The sequence below is a fragment of the Molossus molossus genome, unplaced genomic scaffold, assembly GCF_014108415.1.
Source record: "Molossus molossus isolate mMolMol1 unplaced genomic scaffold, mMolMol1.p scaffold_m16_p_12, whole genome shotgun sequence".
NCBI lineage: Eukaryota > Metazoa > Chordata > Mammalia > Chiroptera > Molossidae > Molossus > Molossus molossus.
The window spans coordinates 31,564,313-31,578,926 of NW_023425347.1; the positions used below are offsets into that span (position 1 = coordinate 31,564,313).

At 36.7% G+C, this 14,614-nt stretch overlaps 1 protein-coding gene across 1 annotated transcript in view; it reads right to left on the reverse strand.

Annotated features, from left to right (window-relative positions):
• Window positions 1-3,103: 3,103 nt before the first annotated feature.
• Window positions 3,104-14,614, reverse strand: part of EPHX4 (epoxide hydrolase 4) — a 45,448-nt gene continuing 33,937 nt past the window's right edge. Inside the window, exon 7 of the mRNA XM_036256615.1 lies at window positions 3,104-3,587. Within this exon, the coding sequence (XP_036112508.1) occupies window positions 3,356-3,587 (232 nt within the window). The 3' untranslated portion in view covers window positions 3,104-3,355. The remainder of the gene's footprint in view (window positions 3,588-14,614) is intronic.

Here is a 14,614-nt window from a genome sequence, read left to right on the forward strand (position 1 = left end):
AATTAGAACTCTTAGAGGCAATTGTGTGTTAATAGCAAATGATGTATTACCTTTAAAATCTGAAAAATTAAAAATGGTAAATGATGTAGCAGGAGAATTAGAATTATATGGACAGAACAATCTTTTTATGCTTTTTGTAAATGTCTTCTTTTATTTTAATTATTTATTTTTGTTACAGATGTTTCTCCTTTTTCCTCCATTGACACCCTCCTCCCCCTCCCTCCCCACCCTGTCCCCAGCTTTGTTGTCCATGTCCATTGGTCATGCATACATGCATATAAATTCTGTGGTTTATCTCTCCTTCCCCACCCCCTCTTCTGGGGATTGCTAGTCTGTAACCTACTTCCACGTCTTTGGGTCTTCTTTTTGATATATATGTTTAATAAGTTATTTTCATATAACAGTTTCTGACATTTATATTAAGCATATAGTATATAGCTACAAGGGATATATATATATATATTGATTTAAATATATGAATATTACTGACAATATTTAAATGCAAATGCCATTATTAGTACAGTGTATTTACTGTGAGATGCTTTGGCGGCTGTTAAGTCAAATTCATTTTCTCTCCCTATAAATTGATTTCTATAGAGACAGTAATATCTCTTTATGCTAAGAGTTTTAACTGATGGCACCCTTGAGTCTTTATATCTGTTACAAACATTCTTCCACATCCATTGAGAATCAATATATTCATTATCATAGACCAGAATTAGCCATGGCACATTTGGTTCATACTTTTAACATTACTCCACATGAACCAGCCAGCACTCAAACTGATTAAGTAACAGCAACAAACTTTAAGATCATCTTTGTAACAGGTTTTCAGTAAAATAAGTCAGGATTACTTCATTGTGTCAACACACATAGTTAACAAACTCCTGTCCCTTCCTTTTATTGCTTTCTTTTTTATTTTTTTTTTTCCTTTATTGTTTTTTTTTTAGAGAGAGGAAGGGAGAGAGAGAGAAACATCAATGAGAGAAAACATTGACTGGCCACCTCCTGCATGCCCCCACTGAGTATTTGGCCCACAATCTGGGCATGTGTCCTGACCAGGAATCAAACCAGCGACCTCTTGGAGCATGGGTCGACACTCAACCACTGAGCCACACCGGCCAGACTATTGCTATCTTTTGGAAATGATCAAGAAGGAAGCATATTCAAAGCTGGTGTGAACCAGGCTCTCCTCTATACTTTGTAGCATTTGCAACTCTGACAGTGCTATACAGAATATTCCTATTTGCTAATTACTCATTTAAATTCCTTTTCTCAGAACTAAAAGTCAAATTGAAGGTTTCTGAGAGATGTTTCTATTTCTTGGAGCACACCAGGATAGCAATAGACAAGAAGAGTAGTGTGGACACCAGAGCCTGTTAAACAGAATGTGATCTAAGTATAAAGATTATGGGCTTTACAACCAGATGGATCTAGGTCAGATCCGGGTTCCAACACTTATACTGTGGGTACTGGCCAACCTCATTTGCACATCTGTAAATTGGTACTACTCCCTACCTTGCAATGTTGTTATGAGGCACAAGCATAATGTGTATAGCAAATTGGGCCTTTACTAGTAAATACAGGTTGCTAGGATACAATGATGAGAATTCTTAGTCCTCTTTCTTCTGTCACTGTCAGAACTATGCTTAGGGAGGGAAACATTCCTTTCACTAAGGGAACACAATTGTAGTCCCTAAGGAGCCATGAGTTGGCATCGTCATTGGTTGTCTCCCCTGCCAAGGAGAGCAACCCAAGAGAATGAGTAGTCCCTTGAGCCAGTATTGCTCTCCATTCTGTAACTCTTCCCACTTGTATTTGTACCTTCATTACTATTCTTGAACCCTTGTTTAATTTAACTGCATTCTGTGTATGTTTCTAAAGGGAAAGGTCTATATTGTCATATAGTCATCTTTCCTTTATATTTCTCCCACAGTGCCTAGCAGTGTGTCAGATATATTATTATTAAGCAAATATTTGAGTTCCTACAGTGAGACAGTCCTTTTTTCTAGATGCTAGATATGTCAGTTAGTAAAATAATAAAAAGTCTTTCCCCCGTGGAGTTTAGATTCTAGTGCACCGAAGAAGTACAGTATTCAATGCTTGTTGTACTGAGTGGGGCAAAAGGACTTTTTGATCCTTGTTCTAAATCACTAACTTAACTGGAGAATTAAGGCAAGAACTTTGTTTGTTTGTTGTTGTTATTGTTCTCACCCAAGGATATTTTTCCATTGATTTTTAGATAGAGTGGAAGGGAGGGAGAGAGAGAGAGAAACATCGCCATGAAAGAGACACACTGATTGGTTGCCTCCCATATGACCCCGGAGCTAGGGATCCAACCTGCAACCCAGGTATGTGCCCTTGACCAGGAATTGAACCCTCGACCCTTCAGTCTGTGGGCTGAATCTAACTGCTGGGCCAAACTGGCCAGGGCAAGGCAAATAATTTAATGGATATGCTACCTTACTTTGCAAGGTTTAATAAATATATATGTATATATGAGAATCTTCACATCATTTCCTGTTAATCTTCCCAGTATAAGTAGTATTTATGGCCTATTTTAAGAAGGCATATTCATCTAATCATATTTACCTTCAAACTAATAAATATACTATAAATCCAAGAGATTTGATAATAGAATTTTAATGGTTAAAAATAATTAATTGAGCCCTGGCCGGTTTGGCTCAGCGGTTAGAGCGTCGGCCTGCGGTCCTGAGAGACCCGGGTTCGGTTCCCGCTAAGGGCGCGTACCTTGGTTGCAGTTTGTCCCCGGCCCTGGTGGGTTGTGTGGGTGGCGGCCACTCGATGTGTTCCTTTCGCATCGATGTTTCTCTCTCTCTCTCTGTTCCTCTCTCTCCCTCCCACTCTACCTGAACAACAACAACAAAAAAAATGGAAAAATGTCCTCAGGTGAGGATTAAAAAATAATAATAATAATAATAATAATTAATTGAAAGAACTTTTGAATAATAAAATGAAAATTTATACCATTTCAGGTTAGCCTTTTAATATGGATAATCTTTAATATATATATGTAAGAGGCACCATATGTTAACAGGGTAAAGAAGGCAAGAAACCAAAACTGAGTCACTTTCTCCAACTTCCTTTTTGTAAAGTGCATACAGTTTAAGGCAGGTGACTTTCTGTGTGAAGTACAACAGAAGAAAATCAACATTATATTACAAGTTCACACACATACTCAGATTTTTTTCAGTAACATTTGTCACGATATTTATTTATGATAAAGCATGTTGAAAACAGTTTTTTCCTTGTGAATCTTAAAGAAGTTGATGAGCAATTTAAAAAAATTATTTAGAGATTTTATTCCAATCCTCTCATAGAAGATATAGAAAAGTCAATCCTTCTTTCTTGTTTCTTCTTTTAGAAATGTCCATATCAATTTGTTCACTATGTCAGGTTGTTCTTGCTGAAGCCAATGACTGGCTTCTGACAAAATAGTTAGCCTGAAATAGTTTTTAACATAAATCTTTGTGACTTCAGCCATCTCAACCTCCATAAATGCATCTTTCTCTCCCCACAGTAGTAGTGTTGGAGTGGTCACCATGTGATGTTTGAGAGGCAGGCAGCTATAAAAACAAAACATGTGGGCTTGAGACTCATTTTAAAAGTTAAAATAACAGTTTTTTATAATGTTCCTTTAGGCCACACATTCTCAAAGGGGGCAATATCACCACCAAAGGGGTGAAAATTGGTTCCTGAAAGAGTGGAAAACATCTTAGTTTCTATATAAACTACGGCTATACATATAGTACATAAGCAGGTATTAAAATTTCATAGGGTGGGAACAATTATGGAAAAATGTCTACAAAGGCTCCTTAGGGAGCTGATGATTTAAAAAAATGGTTGCGAAACACTGCTTTAGGCAATCAATCTATACAATAAAGTATTTAAAAGGTTATTTAAGAAAGAGCCCAATAAAATTTTTAATTGGATGAGGCTACAAAATTTATAATGAGGTCTATAAATTACATATAAAATTCATCACTATGAGGAATAAGTTGCTTTAAAAAGATACCAAAATTTCTGAATGGTGTGATGAAAGAGAGCTTTAAACAGTTATTGTTTAAATATATTTAAATGGCTTCTTAGATAACCTAAAGCATTTTATGTGAAAATTGGAACTGGAAGGTCAGAAAATATATATGGACTGAACTTTAATACTACAGGACAATATATATTTTTTGTAACAAGAATCTTTTAAAACAAAGTTCTATTGTATATTTTCTTAAATACAGAAAAGGACAAAGAATAAAATCATGCATGATTCCGTTATTAAAAGACAATTTTTTGGTCATTTTCTATGCCTATATTTAAAACCATACTATAAATAAAATGCAATAATATACACAGTATACATATGCAAATTTCATATTAGATTATAACTTAAGAACCTTCTCATTTCATAAAGATTTTTAAAAATAACTGTAAAAGATATTATTTTATGGCATAATAACCCATAAATGACTTGACTATTCTCTTATAATTGAATATTTAGATCATAGCATCACCTTAAAACATCCCCTTGTTTTAAGCCAGCGGTTCTCAACCTGTGGGTTGCGACCCCTTTGGGGGTCAAACGACCCTTTCACAGGGGTCATCTAAGACATAACAGTAATAAAATTACAGTTATGAAGTAGCAACGAAAATAATTTTATGGTTGGGGGTCACCACAACATGAGGAACTGTATTAAAGGGTCACGGCATTGGGAAGGTTGAGAACCACTGTTAAATTTAAGCAATAATATAATGAGCATTTGCACACAAATCTTTGTTGGCATTTCAGATCATGTCCCTGCGTAGCCCTGAAAGAGGAAGTTTCTGAGGTAAAGAGTATAACCATTTTCAAAGCTTTTAATATCTTCTGCTACACTGTTTTTCAGAAAGGTGGGATATATTAATTACACTCCTGCTGATAAGAATGAGAATGAACATCTAACTAGATACTCTCTAGCACTGACTTACATTTTCAATACTTATCCAAAAGTTTGACTTGTGGATACTTGGGACTGATAGATGCTGCTGGAATGTGCAGGATATCACATATGCCCACCAAGGACTTACCTTTTAACTCCCATGCAAGTGGCCATCATTTAGTTGTAATGCTCCTAAAAATTCTTTGTGAATGGCTAAACTGATAGAAAAATATATTCTATACTTAATTATTAATACATGAATTGCTATACAAACTGGCAAGCCACTTAAATTCTAGAGCTCATAAAATGTTCAAAGGTAAAACATTTTTTAACAGTTATCTGCATATTTAAGAATATCTGAGCATGTTACAATTCAATCAGTAAGATAAGGGGAGTTTTAAAAGGCTATTTAGTCAAAAAGCAAAGAGAAACATAAATTCTTTACCAGATCAGATTGGAATGAAAAGGGAGGAGTTTCCAGAAAACTAAAAGAAACCCATATTCTCTGGTCCTTGGAATTCAAATTGCTAAATTTCACATGAAATATAAGTTAAACGTAAGACAAAGTATGTATAGCTTGGTAACTACAGTTAATAATACTGCATTGCATATTTGAAAGCTGCTAAGAGAGTAGATCTTAAAAGTTCTCATCACAAGAAAACTAAATTTTATAACTATGTATGGTGACAAATGTTGACTACTTATTGTGGTAATCATTTTGAAATATTTAGAAATATCAAATTATTTTGTTGTATACCAGAAATGTTGTATGTCCATTGTACCTCAATAAAAATAAGTAATAAAGAAAATATTAAATCTTTTAACAGTATAGGTTTTAGTATCTTAAACTAAAGAACTTATTGGGAAACACAATAAAATATTTCTGATTAAAAATGATAAATCTTAGTAAGTATAGAGACAATTTGAAAGACCTACAAAACTGTAACAAGTAGTAACAATTATTGCTCTATATTGTTAATCATTTAACCTATAAAAATGTATTTTAACATACTTCTTTCAAATTAATCTGAATTTAATGTTACTCCTCCAAAGTCTAAGTAACCAGATGATTTCTAAGTATTAAGGCAGCATTTTCCAGAGTGTTATATACTCCATCATTACTTCTGTATGTGGAAACATTTCATTACTGTGATTAAAAAGACACTGTAGAAAATAATAACACCTATCGCTCGGTTCAAGAAATAAAACACCAAAAATATAATTATATCTTTCTGCTTACCTTTCCTTGATACCATTTCTTTTCTTCACCTCACCCTAAGGCAGTGATTCTCAGTGTGGTCACAAGACTAACACCATCAGCATCAACTGCAAACTTGTCAGAAATGCCAGTTCTTGGGCCCCATCCCAGACTGACTGAATTGGAAACTCTAAGGTTGGGGTTGAGTCATCCATGTTTTAACAAGCCCTCCAGGTGATTCTGATACAAGCCAGAGTGAGGAACCACTGCCTTAAGAGTAATGACTAGGTTGAATTTGTTTATTACAATCCCCATGAATATATATATATTTTTTTATCCTCATCCGAGAACATTTTTCCATTTTTTGTTCAGATAGAGTGGGAGGGAGGGAGGAAAGAAGGGGGGAGAGAGAGAGAGAGAGAGAGAGAGAGAGAGAGAGAGAGAGAGAGAGAGAAACATTGACATGAAAGAGACACAAAGAGTGGCTGCCACCCACACAACCCAACCAGGGCCGGGGACAAACTGCAACCAAGGTACATGCCCTTAGCGGGAACCGAACCTAGGTCTCTCTGGACTGCAGGCCAACGCTCTAACCGCTGAGCCAAATCGGCCAGGGCCCCATGAATATTTTTAAACTTATATGTGTTAGGATACCTCTACCCCATTCCTCTGGTTCCTTAAGGAAAGATTTTCCTTAAACCCTCCTGGATCTTTGCCCCGACCTTGATTGGTGAGTGACAGTTGTTGGTTCAGGGTTCTGGGCTAGGTGGGTCTGTCAAATAACATGTCCTGAAGGTAAGAGATTTAATTTCTTTCTTTTCCCCTCTCTACCTAATCAGTGGGAGGCAGTGACCTAAGGGGCAGGGGAGGTCCAGTTTGCTCTGCAAACTTTCTGTAGGCAAACTGCTCTAAAGTCTATACTGACAGTAGGGAGTTAGCAAGAGCATTTCAGTTCTCATATTAAGCCATAGCTTTCAATCTATTCTTTGTCAGATGGACAAATGTTTGTCAGATGTTTGATGAAGGTGGTATTTTGGTTTTCACCTACTGACTCTTGTTTGATTTCTCAACTAGTTCAGACATAAGGCAGGAAGAGGGGGTGCTATTTGTCAGGTGCCCCAAAATACAATACATGTATTTCTGTAAACAATATATAGAGGTGTTTTGCACTTTTAAAACTTTATTAAACAGTATATTGCACATATCCTTCCACAACTTGCTTTTGTGCCTTAACATTATATTTTTAAGATTTATCCATTGATGATACATGTAATTCTTCATCTTCACTCTTTTATAAAATTCCATCTTATGACTATAGCACAATTGATTCATTGTCCTGTTAATGAACATTTAAAATTTGCCAATTATTTTGATCATTCAAATAATATTGAACTCATTCTTGTACATGTCCACTTGTGCACACGTGGAAGAGTTTGCTTACAGTTTATCCCAGAAACACAATTGCTTCCTCAGAGAGTATGTATGTGCATCTTTAACCTTACTCAATATTGTCAAGTTGATTTCCAAATGGATTGCATGCTCCACAAGCAGCATATGGAAATTCACTTTGCTCCACGTCATTACCAACATTTGTTCTCAAAAGTTTAATTTTTTTTCCAATAAAATGAGTGTGAAATACTCTTTGGTCACCTGATGTGGTATAGACTGTTCCCCTAAACTTTTCCCCTTCCACTATAGTGATAGAAACCCCAATTTTTAGCTGGACAAAGGGTCACCCAGAATAAAGACTGACTAGAGAGAGAGAAAGAGAGAGAGAATGATTGGTTGCTTCCTGTGTGAGTCCCACCCCGAGATCAAACCCAAAACCTAGGTACGTGCCTTGACTAGGAATCAAACCCACAACCTTTGGGTGAACGAATGGTGTTCCAGCCAACTGAACCACCAGGCCAGAACAAATGTTTATCTTTTTTTATGCCACTGTTACTTTATGTCTCTATCACAAGCAGTAAAGCCATATTCCGTATCTGACTCCTTGTAAGGTTGAGTATCTTTCATGTTACTGACCATTAGATTCCTCTTCTGTGAATTATTATCCTTTACCCATTTTTTGATTGGGCTTCCTTTGTCTTACTGATCTGGAGGCATTGTTTTTTTTTTAATTTTATTAATTTATTTTTGTTACATATGTTTCTCCTTTTTCCCCCATAGACACCTTCGTCCCGATCCCGCCCTCCCCCCCAGCATTGTTATCTATGTCCATTGGTTATGCATATATGAATATAAGTTCTTTGGTTTTTCTCTCTCCCCCACCCCCCTTGTCTGAGGTTTGTCAGTCTGAACCCTACTTCTTTGTATGTCTCTGGGTCTATTTTGTTCATTACATTCCACAAATAAGTGAGATCATGTGGTATTTGTCTTTCTCTGATTGGCCTATTTCGCTTAGCATAATACTCTCTAAGTCCTTGGAGGCATTCTTTATAAACTATAGATATTATTAATTCAGGACTAATTATGCACTGTAAATAACTTCTCCCTCTCTGAGGCTGCTTTATTTTATATCTTTTGATATATAGATCATTTTAATTTTTTTTTATTAAAATTTTTTTTTAATCTTCACCTGAGGACATTTTTCCATTTTTTGTTCAGATAGAGTGGGAGGAAGAGAGAGGAAGAGAGAGAGAGAAACATTGACGTGAAAGGGACACATCGAGTGGCTGCCACCCGCACGACCCACCCAGGGCCGGGGACAAACTGCAACCGAGGTACATGCCCTTAGTGGGAACCGAACCTGGTCTCTTTGGACCGCAGGCCAACACTCTAACTGCTGAGCCAAACCAGCCAGGACTAGATTATTTTAATTTTAATGTTGTCAAATTCATCAGTCTCCTGTTTAATTTGAGCTGTTTGTGTCTTATTAAAGAGATCTTTCCTACCTGAGGTCATGAATGTTTTCTCAGATATTATCTTCTAGACATTCAAAAGTTTTGCTTATCATAATCAAGGTTTTAAAAAAAAAATTTCCTAAGGTTTGTTTTTTGTTTTGTTTTTTAAATGATAAAGATCTAATTTCATTTTATATAGATATCCAATTATTTCAACAAAATGTATTAACTCTTTTTACCACTGGTTTAAAATTCTCTCTATTATACCACAGTCCCATATATGTAGTTCCATGCTGGGACTTTCTTCTGTCTGTTCCATTAGTCAATTTGCCTATCCAGAATAACACCATATTGAATTTATTTTATAGCCTCATTATGTCTTGATATCTAATAGGATTAGTCACCTTCCTATTTTCTTTCTTTTTTTTTTTTTAATCCTCACTCGAGGACATTTTTTTTGTTGTTTTTTGTTCAGGTAGAGCGGGAGGGAGAGAGAGGAACAGAGAGAGAGAGAGAAACATCGATGTGAAAGGGACACATCGAGTGGCTGCCACCCGCACGACCAACCAGGGCCGGGGACAAACTGCAACCGAGGTACATGCCCTTAGCGGGAACCGAACCTGGGTCTCTCCAGACCGCAGGCCGACACTCTAACCGCTGAGCCAAACCAGCCAGGGCCACCTTCCTATTTTCTTTAAAATTATCTTGGACATTTCAGCCTTCTTTTTTCCCATACAATCAGCTTGTCAAGGTTCATGGAAACTTTTTTATGATTTTGATTGAAATTGCATTACATTAGTACATTAATTTGGGAGAAATAAAGAACTTTATGATATTGAAGATTTTCCACTCATGAACATAATAAACCATGGCTAATTTTCAGTAATTTATACCAGCAAGTCTGTATCAATTTTTAATATATTAAAATACTTCTCTACTGGTTAGTAAACATCCATCGACATAAGCCTAAATACTCTACTGCTTCCAATAAATTTTGATAATTCATAAAAGTCATCCTTTGTTAGACTCATTACTATGTACATAATATTTTTTGTTGCAATGTAGGGGTATCGTAAAAATATTTTTTCTAACTATTGTTGGTTCATAAGATCATTTTTTTATTTAAACTTATGTATATCAACTTTGTTGAACTATTTTCATTCTAATAATTTTTCTGTAGATTCTCTCTGTTTTCCTAGATATATAACCTCATTATCTATGAATTATCATGATGTTGTTTTTTCCTTTCTCAATCCTTACACTTTTTCAGTTTTTTTCTTATTCTATGTGCTGGCTATGACTTCCAATATAGTGGTAAATAGAAGCAGTTATAGCAACCACGTTTATTGTTAGTCTTTATTTTTAAAGGGAATACTTTTAGTATTTCATCACAAAGTATATTTGCTATAGGTTTGTGGTACACAGAAGTTCCCTTCTGCATTGTTGTCATAATGGAACCATAACATGATTAATAGAAAGAGACTAACAGACTCAGAGGGCATTAAGTTTAATGGCAAATGAAACTTCCAGAGATGGTTTTATAAAGCAGGAAATGACATGTTATTCTCTCAGAAAGAGGTAGTACTTCCCAGATCCCCCAAAGTTTCCCACAGAAATACAGCTATGACCAGTCCCATAAAGTAAGTATTTTGCCCTTTTGCTGGGGATTTTTTTAAAAAAAATCTCTGTTTTGTCCTCTTGTACTTAACTCCTGGAATAACTTTTTATGCACACACTTGTTCTCTAAGTATAAATAAGCAGTGCGAAACACCTTCAATACCTATTTTTTTCTTGGACAATTGAGTAAAGCTAAAGTCAATTTCCCAGAAATATTCCTTCAGGAGATTCAAGCTGACCTATCTCAAGTCCATTCTTTTATCCTTTCTTTCTAGATTACTGAGAGTTGTTGCATGAATGTGTGTTGTACTTTATTAAATGTTTTTTCTTAATTTATTTAGATGATCATATTTTCCATCCATTTATTAAATCTGTTAAATGTGGTGAATTAATTAACCCTTTAATTTGTTAATGTGGTGAATTAAATTAATGGATATTTAATGATAAATTTGGTTTAATTAAAAAAAGGTTTTTTTTCCTTTATTGTTTTTAGAGAGAGAGGGAGGGATAGAAACATGGATGAGAGAGAACATCGACTGGCTGCCTCCTGGATGCCCCCCACTGGGGGTTTGGCCTACAACCTAGAAATGTGCCCTGACCAGGAATAGAATGCAAGACCTCTTGGTGCATGGGTCAACACTCAACCACTGAGGCATATCAGCTGGCAATAAACCAGTTTCTTTAATGGCTATGTCTATTCAGGTTTTCTAATTCTTCTTGAGTCAGTGTTGGGGGTTTGTTACGTTTTTTTTTTAACGCTCATTTTGTCAAAGTTGTTCAAATTTATTAACCCTAGACAGAAAAAATGGCGGCAGAGTGAATGGAAGCAACACAGACGATCTTCCAGGACAAAATGGGAACTAAAATAAAGACAAATTGTTGGAAAAAAGCAACAGAAAAGCAATGGGACAGGACCATATAACCAGGGACACTCGTAAGATCTCTGGAGGTGCAAGAGGTGGCGGGCTGGGAGTCCATGGACAGCAGTGGTCTTAGCTGTGAGCAGTGCCCTCGGGGATAAAAGACCAAGTGCTGAGGGCCAGAACAGAGCACTAAATTGGAGACAGCCACTCACCTGGGGCTCCAGCAGAGGGAGGGCAGGCTGGACTGGAACTCTGTGGGGACACCTGGGATTTGGAGGGCGCTCAGAGTTTTTGCTGAGTCAAGGCCACAAAGGACGGTAGCCAGCTTGCTCCTTCCCAGAACTGTGGGGGAAAGCAGCAGCCCCTCCCTTGGAGATTCAGCCCCTTCCAGGAGAGGCAAAGAAATGCATATTGAGGTTCATTAACAACCAGCATTTGTCCCACCCTCTGGGAATCCTCTTATGCAGAACACCAGGGCTACATTCCAAGGCCCTGAGTAACTGAGACTAATAGCATCCAGGCAAAAAGCTAGACAATAACTGAACCTTTCCTGGGCTTGCAAATCTACCCAGGAAAGTAAGGCTTGACAGGGGTGTATAAAGTGGGCCCTCCCATGCTCAACCAAACACAGTAGAGGGAGCCACAAATAGCAGAACACCAACAACCCACAGGGAAAATTTGGCAGGCTCCAAAACCCACTGAAATAGCCAAAATGGTGAAACAAAGAAACAAATGCTAAATGAAAGAACAAGAGACCTCTACTGAAGATGAGATAAATGAGGTGCAGTTAAGCAAGTTAACAGAGTTAGAAGTCAGAGCCATGATCTTGAGGAAGCTCAACAGCATGTGTAAGGACATGAGCACCATGGGTAAAGACATAGAAACATTGAAAATCAACCAATTTGAAATTAAAAACCACCAAGAAGAAATGAAGAATGACATAGCAGAAATAAAGAACACATTGGAAGGACTAAACAGCAGAGTAGAGGAAGCTGAGGACTGGATCAGTGAATTAGAAGACGGGGTAGAAAAAAATCAACCAATCAGAAAACCAAAAGGAAAAAAACAATTAAAAAACAAGAAGACAGCTTAAGAGAACTGTGGGACAACTGGAAATTCGCATCATAGGAGTCCCCGAAGAAGAAGAAAATGAGCAAGGTTTAGAGAATATATTTGAAGAAATAGTGACAGAAAACTTCCCTAATTTGGTGAAGGAAGAAGGCATTCAAGTTAAAGAAGCACAGAGAGCCCCAAGTAAGAAGAACCCAAATAGACCCACACCAAGACACATAATAATTAAAATGCCAAAAATTAAAGACAGAGAGAGAATACTAAAGGTAGCAAGAGATAAGCAACAGGTTACCTACAAAGGAACCTCCATAAGGCTATCAGCTGACTTCTCAACAGAAGCACTACAGGCCAGAAGGGAATGGCATGAAGTAATCAAGGTCATGAAAAACAAGGATCTAAATCCAAGACTACTCTATCCAGCAAGGCTAGCATTCAAAATAGAAGATCAAATAAAGAGCTTCCCAGTCAAAAAAAAAAGGCTAAGGGAATATATTAGCACCAAACCAGCACTGCAAGAAATGTTAAATGAACTGCTGTAATTAGTAGAATAAATAGAAAGAAAAATATAAGCACACTAAATAAAAATAGCAATAAATAAGTACATACCAATAATCACCTTAAATGTAAATGGTTTGAATGCTCCGATAAAAAGACACAGAGTAGCTGATTGGATAAGAAAGCATGACTCACATATATGTTGTTTACAAGAGACCCACCTCACAACAAAAGACTCACATAGGTTGAAAGTGAAGGGATGGAAAAAAAATCTTCCAAGTAAACAGAAAGGGAAAAAAAAGCTGGGGTAGCAATACTCATATCTGATAAAATAGATTTCAAAATGAAGGCCATAACTAGAGGCAAAGAAGGCCACTACATAATATTGAAAGGATCTATCCAACAGGAAGATATAACCTTGGTAAACATATATGCACCCAATATAGGAGCACCAAAATATATTAAAAATCTTCTGGAGGACTTCAAAGGAGAAATCGACAGCAATACAATCATAGCAGGGGACTTCAACACCCCGCTGACATCACTGGATAGATCATCTAGACAATAAATTAACAAGGAAACAGAGACTCTAAATGAAGCACTAGATCAAATGGATTTAATAGATAGCTACAGAGAATTATACCCCAAAACTGCAGAATTCACATTCTTCTCAAGTGCACATGGGACATTCTCAAAGATAGACCACATGTTAGGGCACTAACTAAGCTTCTACAAGTTCAAGAAGACTGAAATCATATCAAGCATCTTCTCAGATCATAATGGCATGCAACTAGAAATCAACTGCAACAAAAACATGCAAAGACATTTGAAAACATGGAGGTTAAATAGCATGTTATTGAACAATGAATGGGTTACCATGGAGATCAAGGAAGAAATTAAAAAATTCCTGGAAACCAATGAAAATGAACACACAACACAAAATCTGTGGGATGCAGCGAAAGCAGTTCTGAGAGGGAAGTTCATAGCACTACAGGCCTACCTCAAGAAACAAGAAAAATTTTTAATTGACTACCTAACCTCACAACTTAAAGAATTAGAAAGCAAACAAAAAGAAAACCCCAGAGCAAGTAGAAGGAAGGAAATAGTAAAGATTAGAATAGAAATAAATGACATGGAGACCAAAAAAAACAATTCAAAGGATCAATGAAACAAAGAGCTGTTTTTTTAAAAAGATAAACAAGATTGATGGCCCCTTAGCTAGACTCACCAAGAAACAAAGAGAGAGAACCCAAATACACAAAATCAGAAATGAAAGAGGGGAAATAATAAATGACACCACAGAAATACAAAGGATTAACAAATACTATCAACAATTATACAGCAACAAATTGGACAATCTAAGAGAAATGGACAAATTTCTAGAAACACATAGTCTCCCAAAACTGAACCAGGAAGAGATAGAAAACTTGAACAGACCAATAACAACGAAGGAAATTGAAGATGTAATCAAGACTCCCAGTGCCCTGGCCAGTCTGGTTCAGCAGTTGGAGCATCGGCCGGTGGACCAGAGAGTCCCGGGTTCAGTTCCCGCTAAGGACATGTACAGTGGCTCTGGTTGGGGTCGTGTGGGTG